The sequence below is a fragment of the Schistocerca piceifrons genome, chromosome 2, assembly GCF_021461385.2.
Source record: "Schistocerca piceifrons isolate TAMUIC-IGC-003096 chromosome 2, iqSchPice1.1, whole genome shotgun sequence".
Lineage (NCBI taxonomy): Eukaryota > Metazoa > Arthropoda > Insecta > Orthoptera > Acrididae > Schistocerca > Schistocerca piceifrons.
The window spans coordinates 362,040,770-362,056,932 of record NC_060139.1 but is presented as its reverse complement, the minus strand read 5'-3'; the positions used below and the strand labels follow the sequence as shown (position 1 = coordinate 362,056,932).

The 16,163-nt window shown below is 47.5% G+C and overlaps 1 protein-coding gene across 2 annotated transcripts in view; it reads left to right on the top strand.

Annotated features, from left to right (window-relative positions):
• Positions 1-16,163, top strand: part of LOC124775021 (galactokinase-like) — a 155,230-nt gene that overhangs the window by 87,503 nt on the left and 51,564 nt on the right. For both annotated transcript variants that reach the window (XM_047249784.1, XM_047249783.1), the window contains exon 3: positions 10,335-10,461. In XM_047249784.1, the coding sequence (XP_047105740.1) occupies positions 10,335-10,461 (127 nt within the window). The remainder of the gene's footprint in view (positions 1-10,334; positions 10,462-16,163) is intronic.

The following is a 16,163-nucleotide window of genomic DNA, read 5'->3' as shown; positions in this document are numbered from 1 at the left end:
CATCAATAGTGACGAGCAGGGCACCATGTGGTAAAGGGACAGGAACTGTGGAGAGTCGGTCGAGGTAATGGTTGGGATCTATTATATAAGAGGATAGGTTCCGGGTAATTCATCCCTCAGAGCTACCCATTCTTCTTCTATTGTAGTTCTTTCCCCCATTCCTGTCAGTTGTTCCCTTATGCTCTCCCTGAAACTCTGTACAACCTCTGGTTTAGTCAGTTTATCCAGGTCCCATCTCCTTAAATTCCCACCTTTTGCAGTTTCTTCAGTTTTAATCTACAGTTCATAACCAATAGATTGTGGTCAGAGTCCACATGTGCCCCTGGAAATGTCTTACAATTTAAAACCTAGTTCCTAAACCTCTGTCTTACCATTATGTAATCTATCTGACACCTTCCAGTATCTCCAGGCTTCTTCCATGTATACAACCTTCTTTTATGATTCTTGAACCAAGTGTTAGCTATGATTAAGTTATGCTCTGTGCAAAATTCTACCAGACGGCTTCCTCTTTCATTTCTCTCCCCCATCCATATTCACCCACTATGTTTCCTTCTCTCCCTTTTCCTACTCTCAAATTCCAGTCACCCATGACTATTAAATTTTCGTCTCCCTTCATTATCTGAATAATTTCTTTTATCTCATCATACGTTTCATCAATTTCTTCATCATCTGCAGAGTCATTTGGCATATAAACTTGTACTACTGTAGTAGGCATTGGCTTCGTGTCTGTCTTGGCCACAATAATGCATTCACTATGCTGTTTGTAGTAGCTTACCTGCACTCCTATTTTTTTCTTCATTATTAAACCTACTCCTGCATTACCCCTATTTGATTTTGTATTTATAACCCTGTATTCACCCGACCAGAAGTCTTGTTCCTCCTGCCACCGAACTTCACTAATTCCCACTATATCTAACTTTAACCTATCCATTTCCCTTTTTCAGTTTTCTAACCTACCTGCCTGATTAAGGGATCTGACATTCCATGCTCTGACCCGTAGAACGTCAGTTTTCTTTCTCCTGATAAAGACATCCTTCTGAGTTGTCCTCGCCCGGAGATCCAAATGGGGGCTATTTTACCTCCGGAATATTTTACCCAAGAGGACGCCATCATCATTTAACCATACAGTAAAGCTGCACATACAAGTCAATTTTCATATTTATTTCGCAATAATGGGATTTCCACCTTACATCATAAAAGTAAAGAATTGTTAGTGGTCTAATAAGTAAGTGTTTTGCTGCTGGTACTTCACTTATGAGATATTATGAACTCTATGGAATATTCACCTTTCGCATAAATAAGTAAGACCTGCCAGGTTAGCCAAGAGCGCTAATGCACTGCTTCCTCGACTCGGGTAGGTGCTCCGGCCCCAGATATAATCCGCCTGGTGGGTTACCGATGTCAGCTAGTGTGCCAGCCAGCCAGGATGTGGTTTTTAGGTGGTTTTCCACATCCTGCTAGATGAATACCAGGCTGGTCTCCACATACTGCCTCAGTTCCACACCTCGCAGACATTTGAACAAGTTCGCATTGTTTCATGGACTACCCTCAACTCCCCCTGCGGGTTCGGGGGTAAGAATAGGCCCGCGGTATTCCTGCCTGTCATAAGAGGCGACTAAAAGGAGTCTCAAATGTTTCGGCCTTCTGTGATGGTCCCCTCTTGGGTTTGACCTCCTTTTTTCTTCCAAATTTCCATCGTCAGTGCTTGCCATTTGGGGAAGGACACCTTACGTGGTGTTTTTGTATTGGTCCATCATGCTCCACCATCTTGCATATTACCTATTGTCGTGTGGGGGGGGACTACGCCCAACATCTTCTGGGTTGTCTCCTTCTCGCCTTGTGCGCACTCTTCTTCTTAGCGCCTACGACAACTGTGGACCCTTTAAACACCTAAAATCCAGCACGGTAGCCAGTCCGTTGTGGTGGGGTCGTCATGTACCCTCTTGGTGGTAGCCCCCTGACCACGCAGGGATCGCACTACAGATGCCAGAGCTGTTTCCTCCCCATGCATGCCAAGGAGTATGTGCCCATCTTGTCTGGGGCACGGGGACTCCGGGCAACGGGATATCGGCCAGGTACCCGTTGCTTTGGCTGGGTGGCGCCCTTGGGGAGAGCCCTCGTTCGGAGTAGGTGGCATCTGGGCGGATGTGGCGCAATGAAGCGCAATAAATCACACCAAGCTGGTGGTCGCACGGCCACCAGCGTCTCTAAGCGAGGTAGAGTCGACTTCGATGCTGCGCAATATGACCCTCAGACGTTCCCCTCGTTGGCTGCGCCATGGGAGGGACGCCGATCTAGTGCCAAGCGGGAGCCTTATGTACCGCAATACCTTGTCTGCAGCAGGACTGATGGTGACTCCTTTCTTCCGACGAAGCCTATGTTTTTTGTGGAACACCTGGAGGATAAGTTTGGGGAAGTGGCAGGATTGTCAAAAATGAGGAATGGGTCCATCCTCCTCAAGACGTCCTCCCCAGCCCAGTCACGAGCGTTGCTCTTGTGTGATAAGCTGGGTGACGTCCCTGTTACCGTCACTCCCCACAGTAGCTTAAATATGGTCCAGGGGATTATTTACCATCGTGACCTCTTGTTACAATCCGATGACGAGCTGAGAGCCGACTTGGAACGACGTGGTGTGCGTTTTGTCCGTCGTGTCCATCGAGGACCCAAGACAAACAGGGTGGCCACCGGTGCCTTTATCTTGGCCTTCGAGGGTGATGTCTTGCCCGAGAAGGTCAAGGTAATGGTTTACCGTTGCGACGTGAAGCCATACGTCCCTCCCCCGATGCGGTGCTTCCAGTGCTGGAAGTTTGGGCATATGTCCTCCCGTTGCCCATCCAGCGCTACATGTCGAGATTGCGGACGCCCCTCTCATCCCGATTCTCCATGTGCGCCTCCGCCTGTATGTGTCAACTGTGGGGAGCACCACTCTCCATGCTCGCCGGATTGCCCCGTTCTTCATAAGGAGCGGAAGATAATGGAATTTAAGACCCTGGACCGGCTTACTTATCGAGAGGCTAAACAGAAATATGAAAGGTTGTATCCTGCTTCCCTTCGAACATCTTATGCTGCAGCCACGTTATCGTTGCCCACGCGAGCGACGGTTGTCGCTTCATCTGTGCCGCCTTCAGTGGGCCTTCGGGGCCATGTATCTCTGTCTGCCCCCCTCGTGCCTGGGGGCAAGCCTTCCTCTATTGCCCCCTTAGCAGTTGGGGGCAAACCCTCTTCTGTCGCTCCCCCCAAGCTTACTTCGGGAGTGACATCTGCTCCACAACTGGGAGGCTCGATTCCTCCCCCTCCTTCTCCGGCGGCGTTGCCTCCGCCGGTTCCTCTCTCGCGGAAGGGGTCCCTCGGGGCTCTCCCTTCCTCCGTTTCTTCTCCTTCCCAGCCAGATGTCAGCCAGTGGCTGAAGGTTCCGCCACCTGCTGATCGTAGGGCTTCTGCGTCGTCGTCAGCCTCCGACGCTCCTTCAGAGAAGCTCTCCCAGCCCTCTCACCCTAAGGGCAGACGCGAGAAGAAGGAACGGAATGTGTCCAAAAAGAAGGACGTTCCGGCGGTTTCAGCACCGCCTGCTGTACATAGTCCTGGCTCCGGGGATGAGGTGGAGATCCTCGCCTCTGCCGCGGATCTCGCCCTCACGGAACCCTTGGGGGCCTCTCCTATGGACTCAGCCGACTCTCCCCCAGTGGCGGCAGTTGGCTCTGAAGCGCTGTCTGCCTCTTAGTCGCATTCACGCCCTCCCAGTTCCTTCCTGCTTCCATTCTCCAATGGAACTGCGGCGGTTATTTCCGCCACCTGCCTGAGCTCCGGATGCTTCTGAGTGATTCCCCTGTTCTCTGCATTGCTCTGCAGGAAACTTGGTTTCCTGCACTACGGACCCCCGCCCTTCGCGGTTATCAGGGATACTATAAGAACCGTGCTGCCTGTCATCGAGCGTCAGGTGGGGTTTGCCTCTTTGTTCACCACTCTGTCTGTAGTTCGCCAGTACCCCTTCAGACGCCTTTAGAGGCAGTTGCAGCCAGGGTTGAGCTCTCGCCGTCTATTACTGTTTGCTCTGTTTACATTCCTCCGGATGGGGAGCTCCCCCGACATGTCTTGGCTGCACTGCTGGCTCAACTCCCGCCACCTTTGCTGCTTCTGGGCGATTTCAATGCCCACAACCCTCTATGGGGTGGGACTGTCTCCGATGATCGCGGTCGGGCCGTGGAGCATGTGTTGGCTCAGCTCGACCTTAGCCTCTTGAACACCGGTGCTCCCACGCATTTCAGTGTGGCCCATGGCTCGTTCTCGGCCATCGATCTCTCTATTTGCAGCCCTGGACTTGTCCCATCCCTCCACTGGAGAGTGCATCCTGACCTGTGTGGTAGTGACCATTTTCCCATCTATTTGTCACTGCCCCAGTGTCATTCTTCTGGGCGCTTGCCCCGCTGGGCTCTGCACAGGGCTGACTGGCCAGCTTTTACTTCCGCTGTCACCATTGCGTCTCCCCCACAGGGTGACATTGACGAGGTGGTCCGTGTTTTCACCACGTCCATTATTTCAGCGGCCGAGGCTGCCATCCCCCGATCTTCTGGCCTCCCTCGGAGGAATGCTGTACCCTGGTGGTCGCCGGAGATTGCTGAGGCTATTCGCGACCGTCGGCGGGCTCTCCAGCGTCATAGGCGGCACACGTCTCTCGAGACCCTCATCGCCTTTAAGAGGCTCCGTGCCTTGGCCCGTCGTCTTATTGCACGGCGTAAGCAGGAGTGCTGGGAGAGGTATGTCTCATCCTTGGGCTCCCATGTCTCCCCCTCACTCGTGTGGTCCCGGATCCGGCGGATTTATGGATACCAGACCCCTATGGGTGTCCCTGGGCTCTCCTTGGACGGCGCTGTCTGCACAGACGCTGCCGCCATTGCTGAACGGCTTGCCGCGCACTTTGCTCTGAGCTCTGCAACTGCATCTTATCCCCCCGCCTTTCGCTCTCTCAAGGAGCGAGCCGAGCGGACGCCGTTCTCATTCCACACGCGTCGTTCTGAAACATACAATGCTCCTTTCAGCGAGAGGGAATTCCTCGCTGCCCTCGCCGATTGCCCTGATACAGCACCAGGCCCAGACTGCATCCACGCGCAGATGCTGAAGCATCTCTCCAGGGACTGCCAGAGACACATTCTCACGATATTTAATCGCATTTGGAGCGAAGGCGTGTTCCCGTCGCAATGGCGAGAGGGTGTTATTGTCCCCATCTTGAAGCCCGGTGCGGACCCACTGGCGGTGGACAGCTATCGTCCCATTACCCTCACCAACGTTTTGTGCAAATTGCTCGAACGTATGGTGGGGCGGCGTTTGTGTTGGGTCCTTGAGTCGCGCGGTCTCCTCGCTCCATCCCAGGGTGGCTTCCGTCGGGGCCGGTCTGCAGTGGACAATTTGGTGCGGCTGGAATCTGCTGTCCGTACGGCTTTTGCCCGACGTCAGCATCTCGTTGCTGTATTTTTCGATCTGCGGAAGGCGTATGACACCACATGGAGGCATCACATCCTCGCCACGTTGTATGGGTGGGGTCTTCGTGGTCGGCTCCCGGCTTTTCTTCAAACCTTTCTATTGCACCGCTCTTTCCGGGTGCAAGTCGGTGCCGCCTCTAGTTCTTCTTATACAAAGGAAAATGGGGTCCCGCAGGGCTCGGTGTTGAGTGTGTCCTTATTTCTAGTGGCCGTTAATGGTCTGGCTGCAGTTGTGGGGTCGTCGGTGTCTCCTTCTTTGTATGCCGACGACTTCTGCATCTCATTTAGCTCCACGACTACGGGAGTCGCCGAACGCAGGCTGCAGGTAGCCGTTCGGAAGGCAGCATCATGGGCTCTGACTCACGGGTTTCAGTTCTCTGCAGCCAAGACTCGAGTTATGCACTTCTGCAGGCATCGGACGGTCCACCCTCATCCTGACCTTTACCTCGACGGCCACCTGCTTGAAGTGGTGGACACTTGCCGCTTCTTGGGACTCGTGTTTGATGCCTGGCTCACATGGGTTCCTCATATTACTCAGCTGAAGCAAAAATGCTGGCGGCACCTCAACGCCCTCCGCTGCCTTAGCCACACGTCTTGGGGTGCAGATCGCTGCATGCTGCTGCGATTGTACAGAGCCCTTGTGCAGTCTCGGCTTGATTATGGGAGCCTGGCCTATGGGTCTGCATCACCCTCAGTGTTGAATTTGTTAGACCCCATACACCACTGTGGGGTCCGGTTGGCAACTGGCGCTTTTCGTACGAGCCCCGTGGATAGTCTACTGGTGGAGGCCGGGGTTCCCCCGCTGCGGATTCGCCGCCATCGACTGCTCGCCGACTATGCTGTCCACGTGCATTGCTCGCCAGGCCATCCCAATCGTCGCCTGCTTTTCCCTGCCATGGTCCTCCATCTGCCCGATCGGCGACCTAGGTCTGGGCTTTCCGTCACTGTCCGCGTTCAGTCCCTGCTGTCGGAATTGGGTTCATTCCCTCTTCCGCCTCCCTTCCGGGTCCGTGCACCTACGCCTCCCTGGTGTTTGTCCCGGCCGTCCGTCCGTCTGGACCTGGCACAGGGACCCAAGGACTCGGTTCCGCCTGTGGCCCTCCGTCGCCGTTTTCTTGCTCTCCTCGCCTCATTTTCGGACTGTGAGACTGTCTACACTGATGGTTCCCTGGTTGATGGTCGCACTGCCTACTCTTTTGCTCATGCTGCCCATGTTGAGCAGCGCTCCTTGCCGGCTGGCTGCAGTATTTTTACTGCAGAGCTGGTGGCCATATTGCGCGCTCTTGAGCATATGCGTTTCTGCTCAAGTAGGTCCGTCGTGATCTGCAGTGACTCCCTGAGCAGCCTTCAGGCCATCGACCGCTGCTATCCCTCCTCTCCTCTGGTGTCCTCCATTCAGGAGTCTGTTTCCGCCATTGCCCGTTCTGGTCGTTCGGTGGTCCTGGTTTGGACGCCCGGTCATGTTGGCATCCCAGGGAACGAACGTGTAGACAGGCTGGCCAAAGGGGCGATCGACGCCCCGGCTTTGGGGATCGGCCTTACGGCTCGCGACCAGCAGCTGGTGTTGCGCCGTAAGCTGATTGGGATGTGGGCTGCTGAGTGGCGTGGCATGACAGCCCCGAATAAACTGCGGGCTGTCAAGGAGACGACCGATGTGTGGCGTTCCTCCCTGCGGGCTTCTCGCAGGGACTCAGTAGTCCTGTGTCGGCTGCGCATCGGCCAAACATACCTGACGCACGGCCATCTGTTGTGTCAGGAGGATCCCCCCTTGTGTCGGTGTGGGTCCCGGCTGACGGTCGGCCACATTTTGCTGGAGTGTCCTCGACTGCGCACACTCCGGCCATCTTTTAATCTCCCGGGCACTTTGGCTTTGGTTTTATCCGACGATGCCTCCATGGCTGACACTGTTTTACATTTTATCCGTAGTAGTCCTTTTTATGGTTCGATTTAGGGAAGTCCTGCGCCTTACCCTTTCTGTGTCTTTTGTCCTTGTGTCTGTTGCTGTTCTGGTGTGCCGTCAGATGGTTGACTCTTTCCCTTTTTTTTTTTCTCATGGTCAGTCAACCAGTCTCCGGCCATCCTCCTTTCTTCTGTTTCTTTCTGTCTGGTGTTCCTCTGTCCTGTTCCTGTCTGTAGTGTTTCTTGCTGCATTTGTGTTCTTTTAGCACCTGGGGGGACGTCTCCTCCCCCTTTGGTTTTTATCTGCTCCGTAGATTTTCGGCTCGCCTGATTTTGGAATGGGGGACTGATGACCTTCGCTGTTTAGTCCCCCTTAAACATACCAACAACCACCACCACCACTACCATCAACGCAGACAGCTGGGGTACACTGATTACAGCCTGGGAGGTATGGGGCGGTGGCAGGAAGGGCATCCGGCCACCTCTTAAAATTAACCTTGCCAAATCCGTCCTAACTGTGCCGACCCTGCAAAACTGCGGGACAGGCAAAAGAAAGAAAGAATTGCATAAATGGGCGACCTATGGGCTGTTTACACATAAACGTCAATTTTCACGTTTATTCCGCAATAATAGGATTTCCAAACTTACTTTACTGTTACCCTCATTGGGATACTTATTTCCCTGAATCTTTACTCTCTCCTTCACCAGGAAAAGTGACTCTCTAAAGTGTCACCTTCCAATCATACTGGATTCCTTAGGTTATGTGTGGATTGCAGCTGGTTATTCCTTATACTTCTTTTACTGCCACAAAATCTTTTCACGATAATTATACTTGTTATCTTGTAATCTAAATCATATATTCTCTGCCTGAGAAAAAGAAGCAGTATTTTATACAGGTTTTGTAGATCAGTGATATAATTTGTTAATTCATGTGAATATCTTGCAAACATTAAGTTTCAGTTGAGAATTACGAATTATTTAGGAATAAAGGAGATGATCCACTGTAAAGCAGAAGAGCTGCATTGTTGATAGGTGCACAAACAAAAGGTACAGAGCTTTGCTAGCTTTCAGAATGAGATTCCTTTTTCAAGCTTGTAGAAAAAACATGCACACAACCACACACTCACTCATTCCCATGCACACACCTGTCTCCCTAAATTGTGCTCAGCCAACTGTTGGCTTTTTCCTGGCCCATGGTGAGCGTACTGGGGTGAGGTGGGGATACAGGGTGAGGTGGGGTGAGGGACAGAGAGTGGTGTGAGGCAGGGAGAGAGTTGGGGGCAAGCATCTAGCAGGTGGGCCAGGAAAGATCTGACAGTCGCCTGAGCTCAGTGCGCGGAGACAGGCGAATGTAGATGAGTGTGTGTGTGTGTGTGTGGGGGGGGGGGGGGGGGGGTGTACGTGCACGTGCGCGTATGTTTTTCCTACAGGCTTGAAAAAGGAATCTCATTCCAAAAGTTAGCAAAGCTCTGCACCTTTTATTTGTGCACCTATCAACAGCGCAGCACTTGTGCCTTTCGGTGAGTTGTCTCCTTTATTCCTAAATGATTCATAAACATTAAGTGTCCATTAAGATTATTGAAGGCACTAGCATTATTAAAAACCTTAACAAGTGTTCTTAATAACTGAGAAAATTTCACAAATGTTATTGACTCAGGACTGTAGTTGTGGAAAAGAACACAAGCTACGTACGAGGTGACAGTTATTAAACTATATGTAACAAAATCATCATAACTTCTGGACGGTTTGCAATAGGATGTTCAACTGCACAGCTGGCTGTGGGTCATGATGGGAATTAGTATGTGAATGTGGTTTGGTTTAGTGACGAAGTTCACTTTCACTAGGATGGATTCATCAGCAAGTAAAATTGGTGCATTTGGGGGACTGAGAATCTACATTTCGTGATTGAGAAATCTCTTCACCCTCAACTGGTGACTGTATGGTGTGCAATGTCCAGTTACAGAATAATTGGTGCAATAGTCCTTGACGGCGTGGTGAATACCAAATGGTATGTGAAGGTTTTGGAATATGATTTCATCCCCAGTACCCAAAGTTACCCTGATTTCAACAAGATGTGGTTCTTGCAAGACAGAGCTCGACCTCATTGAAGCAGAAGAGTGTTTGGTGCCCTGAAGGAGCACTTTGGAGATGGCACTCTGGCTCTGGGGTACCCAGAAGCCACTGGCATGGGCCTTTATTGGCCACCATATTCTTCAGATCTGAACACATGTGACTCCTTTTTATGGGCTATATTAAAGACAAGGTGTAGAGCAATAACCCCAAATCCTTTGCTGAGCTGAGAACAGCCATTCAGGAAGTCGCTGACAGCATCGACGTTCTGTCACTTCAGTGGATCATGCGGAATTTCTCTATTTGTCTGCACCACATCATCACCAATGATGGCAGGCATATTGAACATATCGTAACCTAAATCTGAATATCTGTAGTGACGTTTACATGTTGAATAAAGTGTGTGTATGCTGTAGTTTGTAACTAATTTCCTTTCTTTTTTTCCGTGTAGTTCAATAATTGTCACCCTGCCTTTCAGTTTTGTTCACAAAATACAGTGTGAAGTAAATATTTATACAGATTTTTGACAAGATGAGTAAATAAACTGAATCTTTTAACTTGTCAGTGGTTTCTAGAGTAACAGCTGTACACAGAACAGTAGGTGGCAATCATCTTCCATTCCTGGTCCATTTTCAATGTATTTTTATTTTTTGACCTTTTTTTTCACTGACATATTTTGCCCTTCTACTACTACCTAACATTATGCAACACATGTTGATGGAATTTTTTTTTTTTATTAAATTAAACTTTAATATTTATTTTTGCAAGTGTGAATCAGTCATGTTCGTTGTCATATTGTTTACTCCTTTATCTCTGTTTGTAACAATCACTAATACATTAGTACAAAAAAAATTTAAGCTGTCTCTGTCCCATTCTTCATCCCTGCAGGTGCAGTCCCAGGCTTTAATGCTGTCATTTCTTCAAGTGTTCCACTTGGCGGAGGTGTTTCAAGCAGTGCTGCTCTAGAGGTTGGAGTTTATACATTTCTGGAGGCGCTTACAGGAGAGAAAACAAAGTAAGGCTTGATAAGTGAAGCAGAGCAAAATTAGAAAATATATTGTAATCTATGACGGTGGGGGGGTGGGGCGGGGGTGGGGCAATTCACATGCACATGTGTGTGTGTGTGTGTGTGTGTGTGTGTGTGTGTGTGTGTGTGTGTGTAATCTTGTTAAATATGTACCAGCAATTGTCTCTGACAAAGATGTAAAATCTTTGCATTTTATAGTATCTCTGTTCTTCTTCATTGTGTACAGACTTTGTGAAATGGTTGTAAATGGAACCCGAGTCATTTGTGAGGCTACAGAAAGCAGATGTATTACTGGTGTCTCTACGAGAAACTGATACCTAGAGAATTAATAAAAAGAGAAAATGTAGGTTCTTTGCAAGCGAGATGAAGAATGAGGAGAGGTCTTTGGTTTACTCTCTAGTGGGATGTATGAGATATTGATGACCAAGTTAAATTACGTGATGTGTACAAAGTAGCAATAAAGTAGTTGATGGGCTAAATTGTGAGTGTCAGCTGCTTATAACCAACACTCAGTGATTTGTTAACTACCATGGTGATCCTGAAAATAGTGGACTGCTCATTCTTCCATGTTGAACACCACATGTTACTAAATGAACAATGGCCTACTGTAGCTTCACCAGAAGCAATCAAGGCATTCCATCTGTGACATAGCAGCTGACAACAAACTTCATTCAATCGTCATTTCACTCACAATGGATGGAATAAGATGGCCAGACTCCATCACTCAGATGCTACTGCACTGATACAAAACATTCTCTTCCTGTCAGCTGCGCACTCTGCCACTCTGCCATGGGAACTGGGTGTCAGTTATAATGATTTCTCTACTGCCCCAGTCTACAACCCATTGTTCGTGCCTGCCACACTTTCCTCAAATTGTCCATGGGAACCAAATACAATATTCAGCAATTTGGCTCCTGCTCTGGTATTTAACCTCTCAAATATGTTGGCTGAGAAAACCATTTCACAACCTTAGGACCCAAATGCTGCATGCCTCAACCTTGTTACCATGCTAGTTTTGCAGCACATCCACATATTAAATGCACCAGATGCTCATCTGTGCTGAGATAATGTCCAGAACTCTCACCACACATAATGGGCAGAACTCAACAAGTGCTGAGTGATACGATAGTTAAAATGTGTATGGTGCCTAAACTTCCAGCATTCCAACTGGATCAACCCAATACATGGTTTAATAGTGTAGGCTAATTCTACATGGCTACAATATTCAAGATGATATGTTCAAGTTTGTTCCCATTCTGAATAACTTAAGTGAACTCTCATATCTTATTTGTGACTTAATTGATTCTCTACCGAGCTCAAACAAGTTTGAGGCTATTAAACTGCTGTTATTAGAGCAACAAATATGGCTGGTGCTTTATGAAGAAGTGCTGGGACTTAGAAATCCACTGCAATTATGATGGCTTTTGCAAAGTGCAATTACTTCAGACAGTTTGCCAACAACACATTATGTTGGATTTGGATGCTAAAACTACCTCCTTCAATAGAAGCTATATTAATTTCTCTCAAGCAAGATCCTATCGACACCAAATTACAATTGGCTGATAGACTTTATGCTATTTTGCAGTTGGGTAAAGTTATGCAGCAGAGGGCCCATCACCTTTCTTTCTCCATGGAAGCCACTGTCATGTTACAGCACTTAGGGTGAGGTTCAGGAAAAGTTCAGGTTCTCACAGACTCCATTGAGTGCGAGGCAACATGGGATACACTGCACTGTAGCAGCATATCAGTTAGCCAACGGGCAATAAACACTGCCAATTTAACATGATGCGAAGTCATTGTTCCCAAGGCTGTGACTGCATGGGCAAATGAGCAAGCTATCAAATTCACCCATGTGCAGAGCAGTTTGATGTGTAGTGGGGAGGGGGGTTAGTCTCCACATGACTCATGTTTATGTTTAATGGTTTTTGCCATTTCTTCTTCATTTACAGCTCTGACGTCAAACGAAAACAAAACAGATTTCTGTGGTCAGGAGCTATCAAGTGAATTAAACTACATAATTATGGATGGCTAAAATATGGTACTGATTTGATTTGATTTTATCAGGGATGCTGTTTCCTCGCCCACACCACACATCCTATATTTGGGGTCTTCTTCTATTATCCCCATTATATGTAGGTGTTTTTGGAAATTCCCATGGCCTGTCAATAGTCCAACCATGAGTTTCATTTCCCTCCTGTTCAAGCCCAGGATTGATAGACTTCTCTTAGAACAGGCTTCAGCATCAATACCTTGCCATGTTTTTGCTTTTGGACCTAGCCCAATATTCTGCATGCTGTCTCCTTGTCCAGTCTCATAGTTTTATTTTGATCATTGCCTTGGTGATTGTCAGGACAGGTTCTGGTCCAATAAATGGTGTCATTGCCCCTATCCTGGCCAACCTATCAGCTTGCTCATTACCACCAATGCCTGTGTGACCAGGGACCCAAAATAGGTTTACCTTATTGCTTTCCCGTAGACTTTGTGGCATTCTGTCACAATCTTTGATCATGTTGCAGAGGCTGCCAGTGCTTTCAGGGCTGCTTGGCTGTCTGAATAAATAAAAATGCTATGACCTCTGTAGCACCTCTGCAAATTCTCCTCCACACACCCTGATAGCAGTACTTCTGCTTGCAACACAGTGGCCATCTTCCCTAAAGAGATTGCAGTCTCCAGCCTTGGCTGCACCCTGTATACCCCAGCCCCAACACCTTGGTCTCTTTTCAAACGATCAGTGAACCAGACTATGTCCCCAGTACAGTGTCAAAAGTTTGTTCTCCCAGAGCTCTCTACTTCCAGTTACTGCATTGAAAGGCTTGTTGAAGCAGCTGGTTGTTATTATATAGTCAACCGGCATTTCCCCAACTGTACCTATGTTTCTCTCCCTCAGTATTTTAGTGTGAGATCCTGGATACCTCAGTGAGTTCCAGTTTTTGCCAGTCTTTAACCTATGTGCTCCAGCTTTGCCTCCATCTTCACCCACAGGTGTAATGGGGCATGTCCAGCATGGTTTCCATTCCAGCAGTGGGTGTGCTGCTAATTCCACTTGTAATGGCTAAGCATGCCAGTCTCTGAACCATAGCAAGGTCCTTAGTGGCTACCTGCTCTTCTACCTTTTTCCTCCACACTGTAGCCCCTTAAGCAATCATAAGTCTTACTACCATGGTGTATATCCAGGACATACTCTTGGGGCTTAAGCCCCAGTTTATACTACAAGGTCTCCTGGTACTCAATAAATTACCTTTTGCCTTGGAACAGGTACTCCTTACGTGAGGGGTCCATAATAGTTTCTCATTCAGGGTTACTCCTAGATATTTTGCTATCCCTTTCACTGGTAGAGTTTCATCGAGAAGCTTGAGATTCCAATATGTGTGTTGGATCTGTTGGGTTGCCATACTCTTTCACACGTTCTAGTGCAAAAAACATCAACAAAATCCTTCTCATAGAGGGAAATCTGTTGCTGATAATCTGTGCACTCATTGCAGGCGATAGTAATAGCAGCGGTTGTTGTGCAGGATACACATACTCATACTCTGGCTTACACCATGTTGGCAAACCAGTTGCCTGGAGCTTGTACTAGAGTTCATCTCAATATCCTGCAGAACCCAATCCTCCAGAACTGGTGTACACACAGTCCATCACCTCCGTGCACATTTGTCTGTCTGAAAGAACCCATTATCACACAAATGCCCAAAAAGAGCTCGAAATGTTGTGCAATATGGTGGGTGTCTGTGAGAGTACTGGTTTTGGTATATCCATGCTGCCTCTCAACTGTTTCTATCTGTTTGGCTGTACACAGACACCATCTCGGCTTGTTACCAACATGAATACGAGACCATTCGGCTGCCTACAGTATACTGTGTGAATCACACAGCCTGCAAAACACGAGGAACACATGACATGTGGTCAGAGGAACTTCCGTTCATCAGTGCCATCTACCGTGGCAACAATGCATTTTGGGACACATATTCATAGGACCTCTTTTCCTCCATTTCCAGACAGGAAATTGTCTCTGCAGTTTGTTGGTTTTATTAATGATCATCTTGTATAATATCCAAGCACAGACCATATTAACCCTTTGCATTCTGCAATGCAGAGAACTTCTGTGCACTCTTATTTAAATACTCACTGCCTGGGCCGCGAGTGTGCCACAGAGAACTGTATGAGTCTCTTTGTGGAAACAGTGATGCCACTGACCAACAAGTAGGGTGTACACTAAAACAAAATGTGCACTTTCATTCAAATATATATACATAAGCAATACAACACAAAATATTTCATTCTGTGCTATTTTTTGAAACATTCTTCAGGGTGGACTGTTTTCATCATAATTTCAGTTGAATTGTTCACAAATGAATAACTGTCATCATCAAAACCATTGTCATTCTTGTTTTCACTTTTATCTCAATACACAGCATACAAAAGTATACCTAGTTGGCAGAATTATGCAGCATTGATACCTAGTATAGTCAGCTTTGAGAATGGAGCATATGAGAGCTACAAAAAATCATGTCAAATGGGGCTTGACATCGGAGTGGAAAACAAAATTTGCCATGTTGAGCAACACTTGCTACTGGAATACAAAGGGTTAAACCATCACTGCTGTTTTTCACCAGCTTCCTTTAAACTGTAACAGTAGTTTACTGTATAATATCTTTATGTTGCTAGAGCCAGAAAACTCCTTCAGACTCTCAACACTGTTCAAACTATCTTATAAAATTTTAATCACACAAAAGTATCACCCCATTTTAAAAAGGGGAGTTGTCAGGTGGGCTTACTTTCCTTTATCCATTTCTGTCAGTGGAAATATTACTTCATTGCCTACCTGACTGACACAGCCACTGTACTGGCCAGTTTACGAGCCATAGCCAGTATGAACTTCAATCAGCCACAGCACTCACTTAATTATAATTTGTGGACTTTAAAAAGGCACATGACTCGGTAGATAGAGACACATTAGTAGAAGTGCTGAAAGAATTTGGACTAGATGATAAGACGACGACACTTATTCAGCAAACACTAACAAACACCCAATCACAAATTAAATTTTTAGAAGAACTGTCAGAGCCCTTTGAAATCGCAACAGGTTTGAGACAAGGAGACAGTCTCTCTCCAATCTTGTTCAACTGTGTTTTAGAAAAAGTTATCAGGGAATGGCGAAAAGAAATGCGTCAGTTCAACTTTCCAAATGGAATTAGGCTAGGCTGCAAACAGTCTGGGCTTACATTTGAATGCCTCGCATTTGCATTGATATAGTGTTTTTTGCAGAGAATCTGCAAATTTCAACTAAACAGATTGAAGTACTCAAGGAAACAGCAGTGAAGGTAGGATTGCAAATATCTTTTGAGGAGACACAATATATGAATGTAAATGCCACTGATCCAGTCTGGACAATTAGGACCAAGTATGGCGACAACAAAAGAGTTCAGAGGTTCAAGTACCTAGGAGGGATTTTGACACCAAACAACAATGAAAAGGCAGCAATTGAAGAATGGGCAAGAAAAATGGAAATAGCATTCAGATTGTGTCAGAACACATACAAATCTAATCACTCTCATACCAGGCCAAGTTCCAACACTACAGCACAGTCGTCAAACCTGAATGTTTATATGCGTCTGAGACAACAGCCAAGAAAGGACTTTCAGACTTGGAGAAGAAAGAAAGGAAATTCCTAAGAAAGATTCTTGGACCCA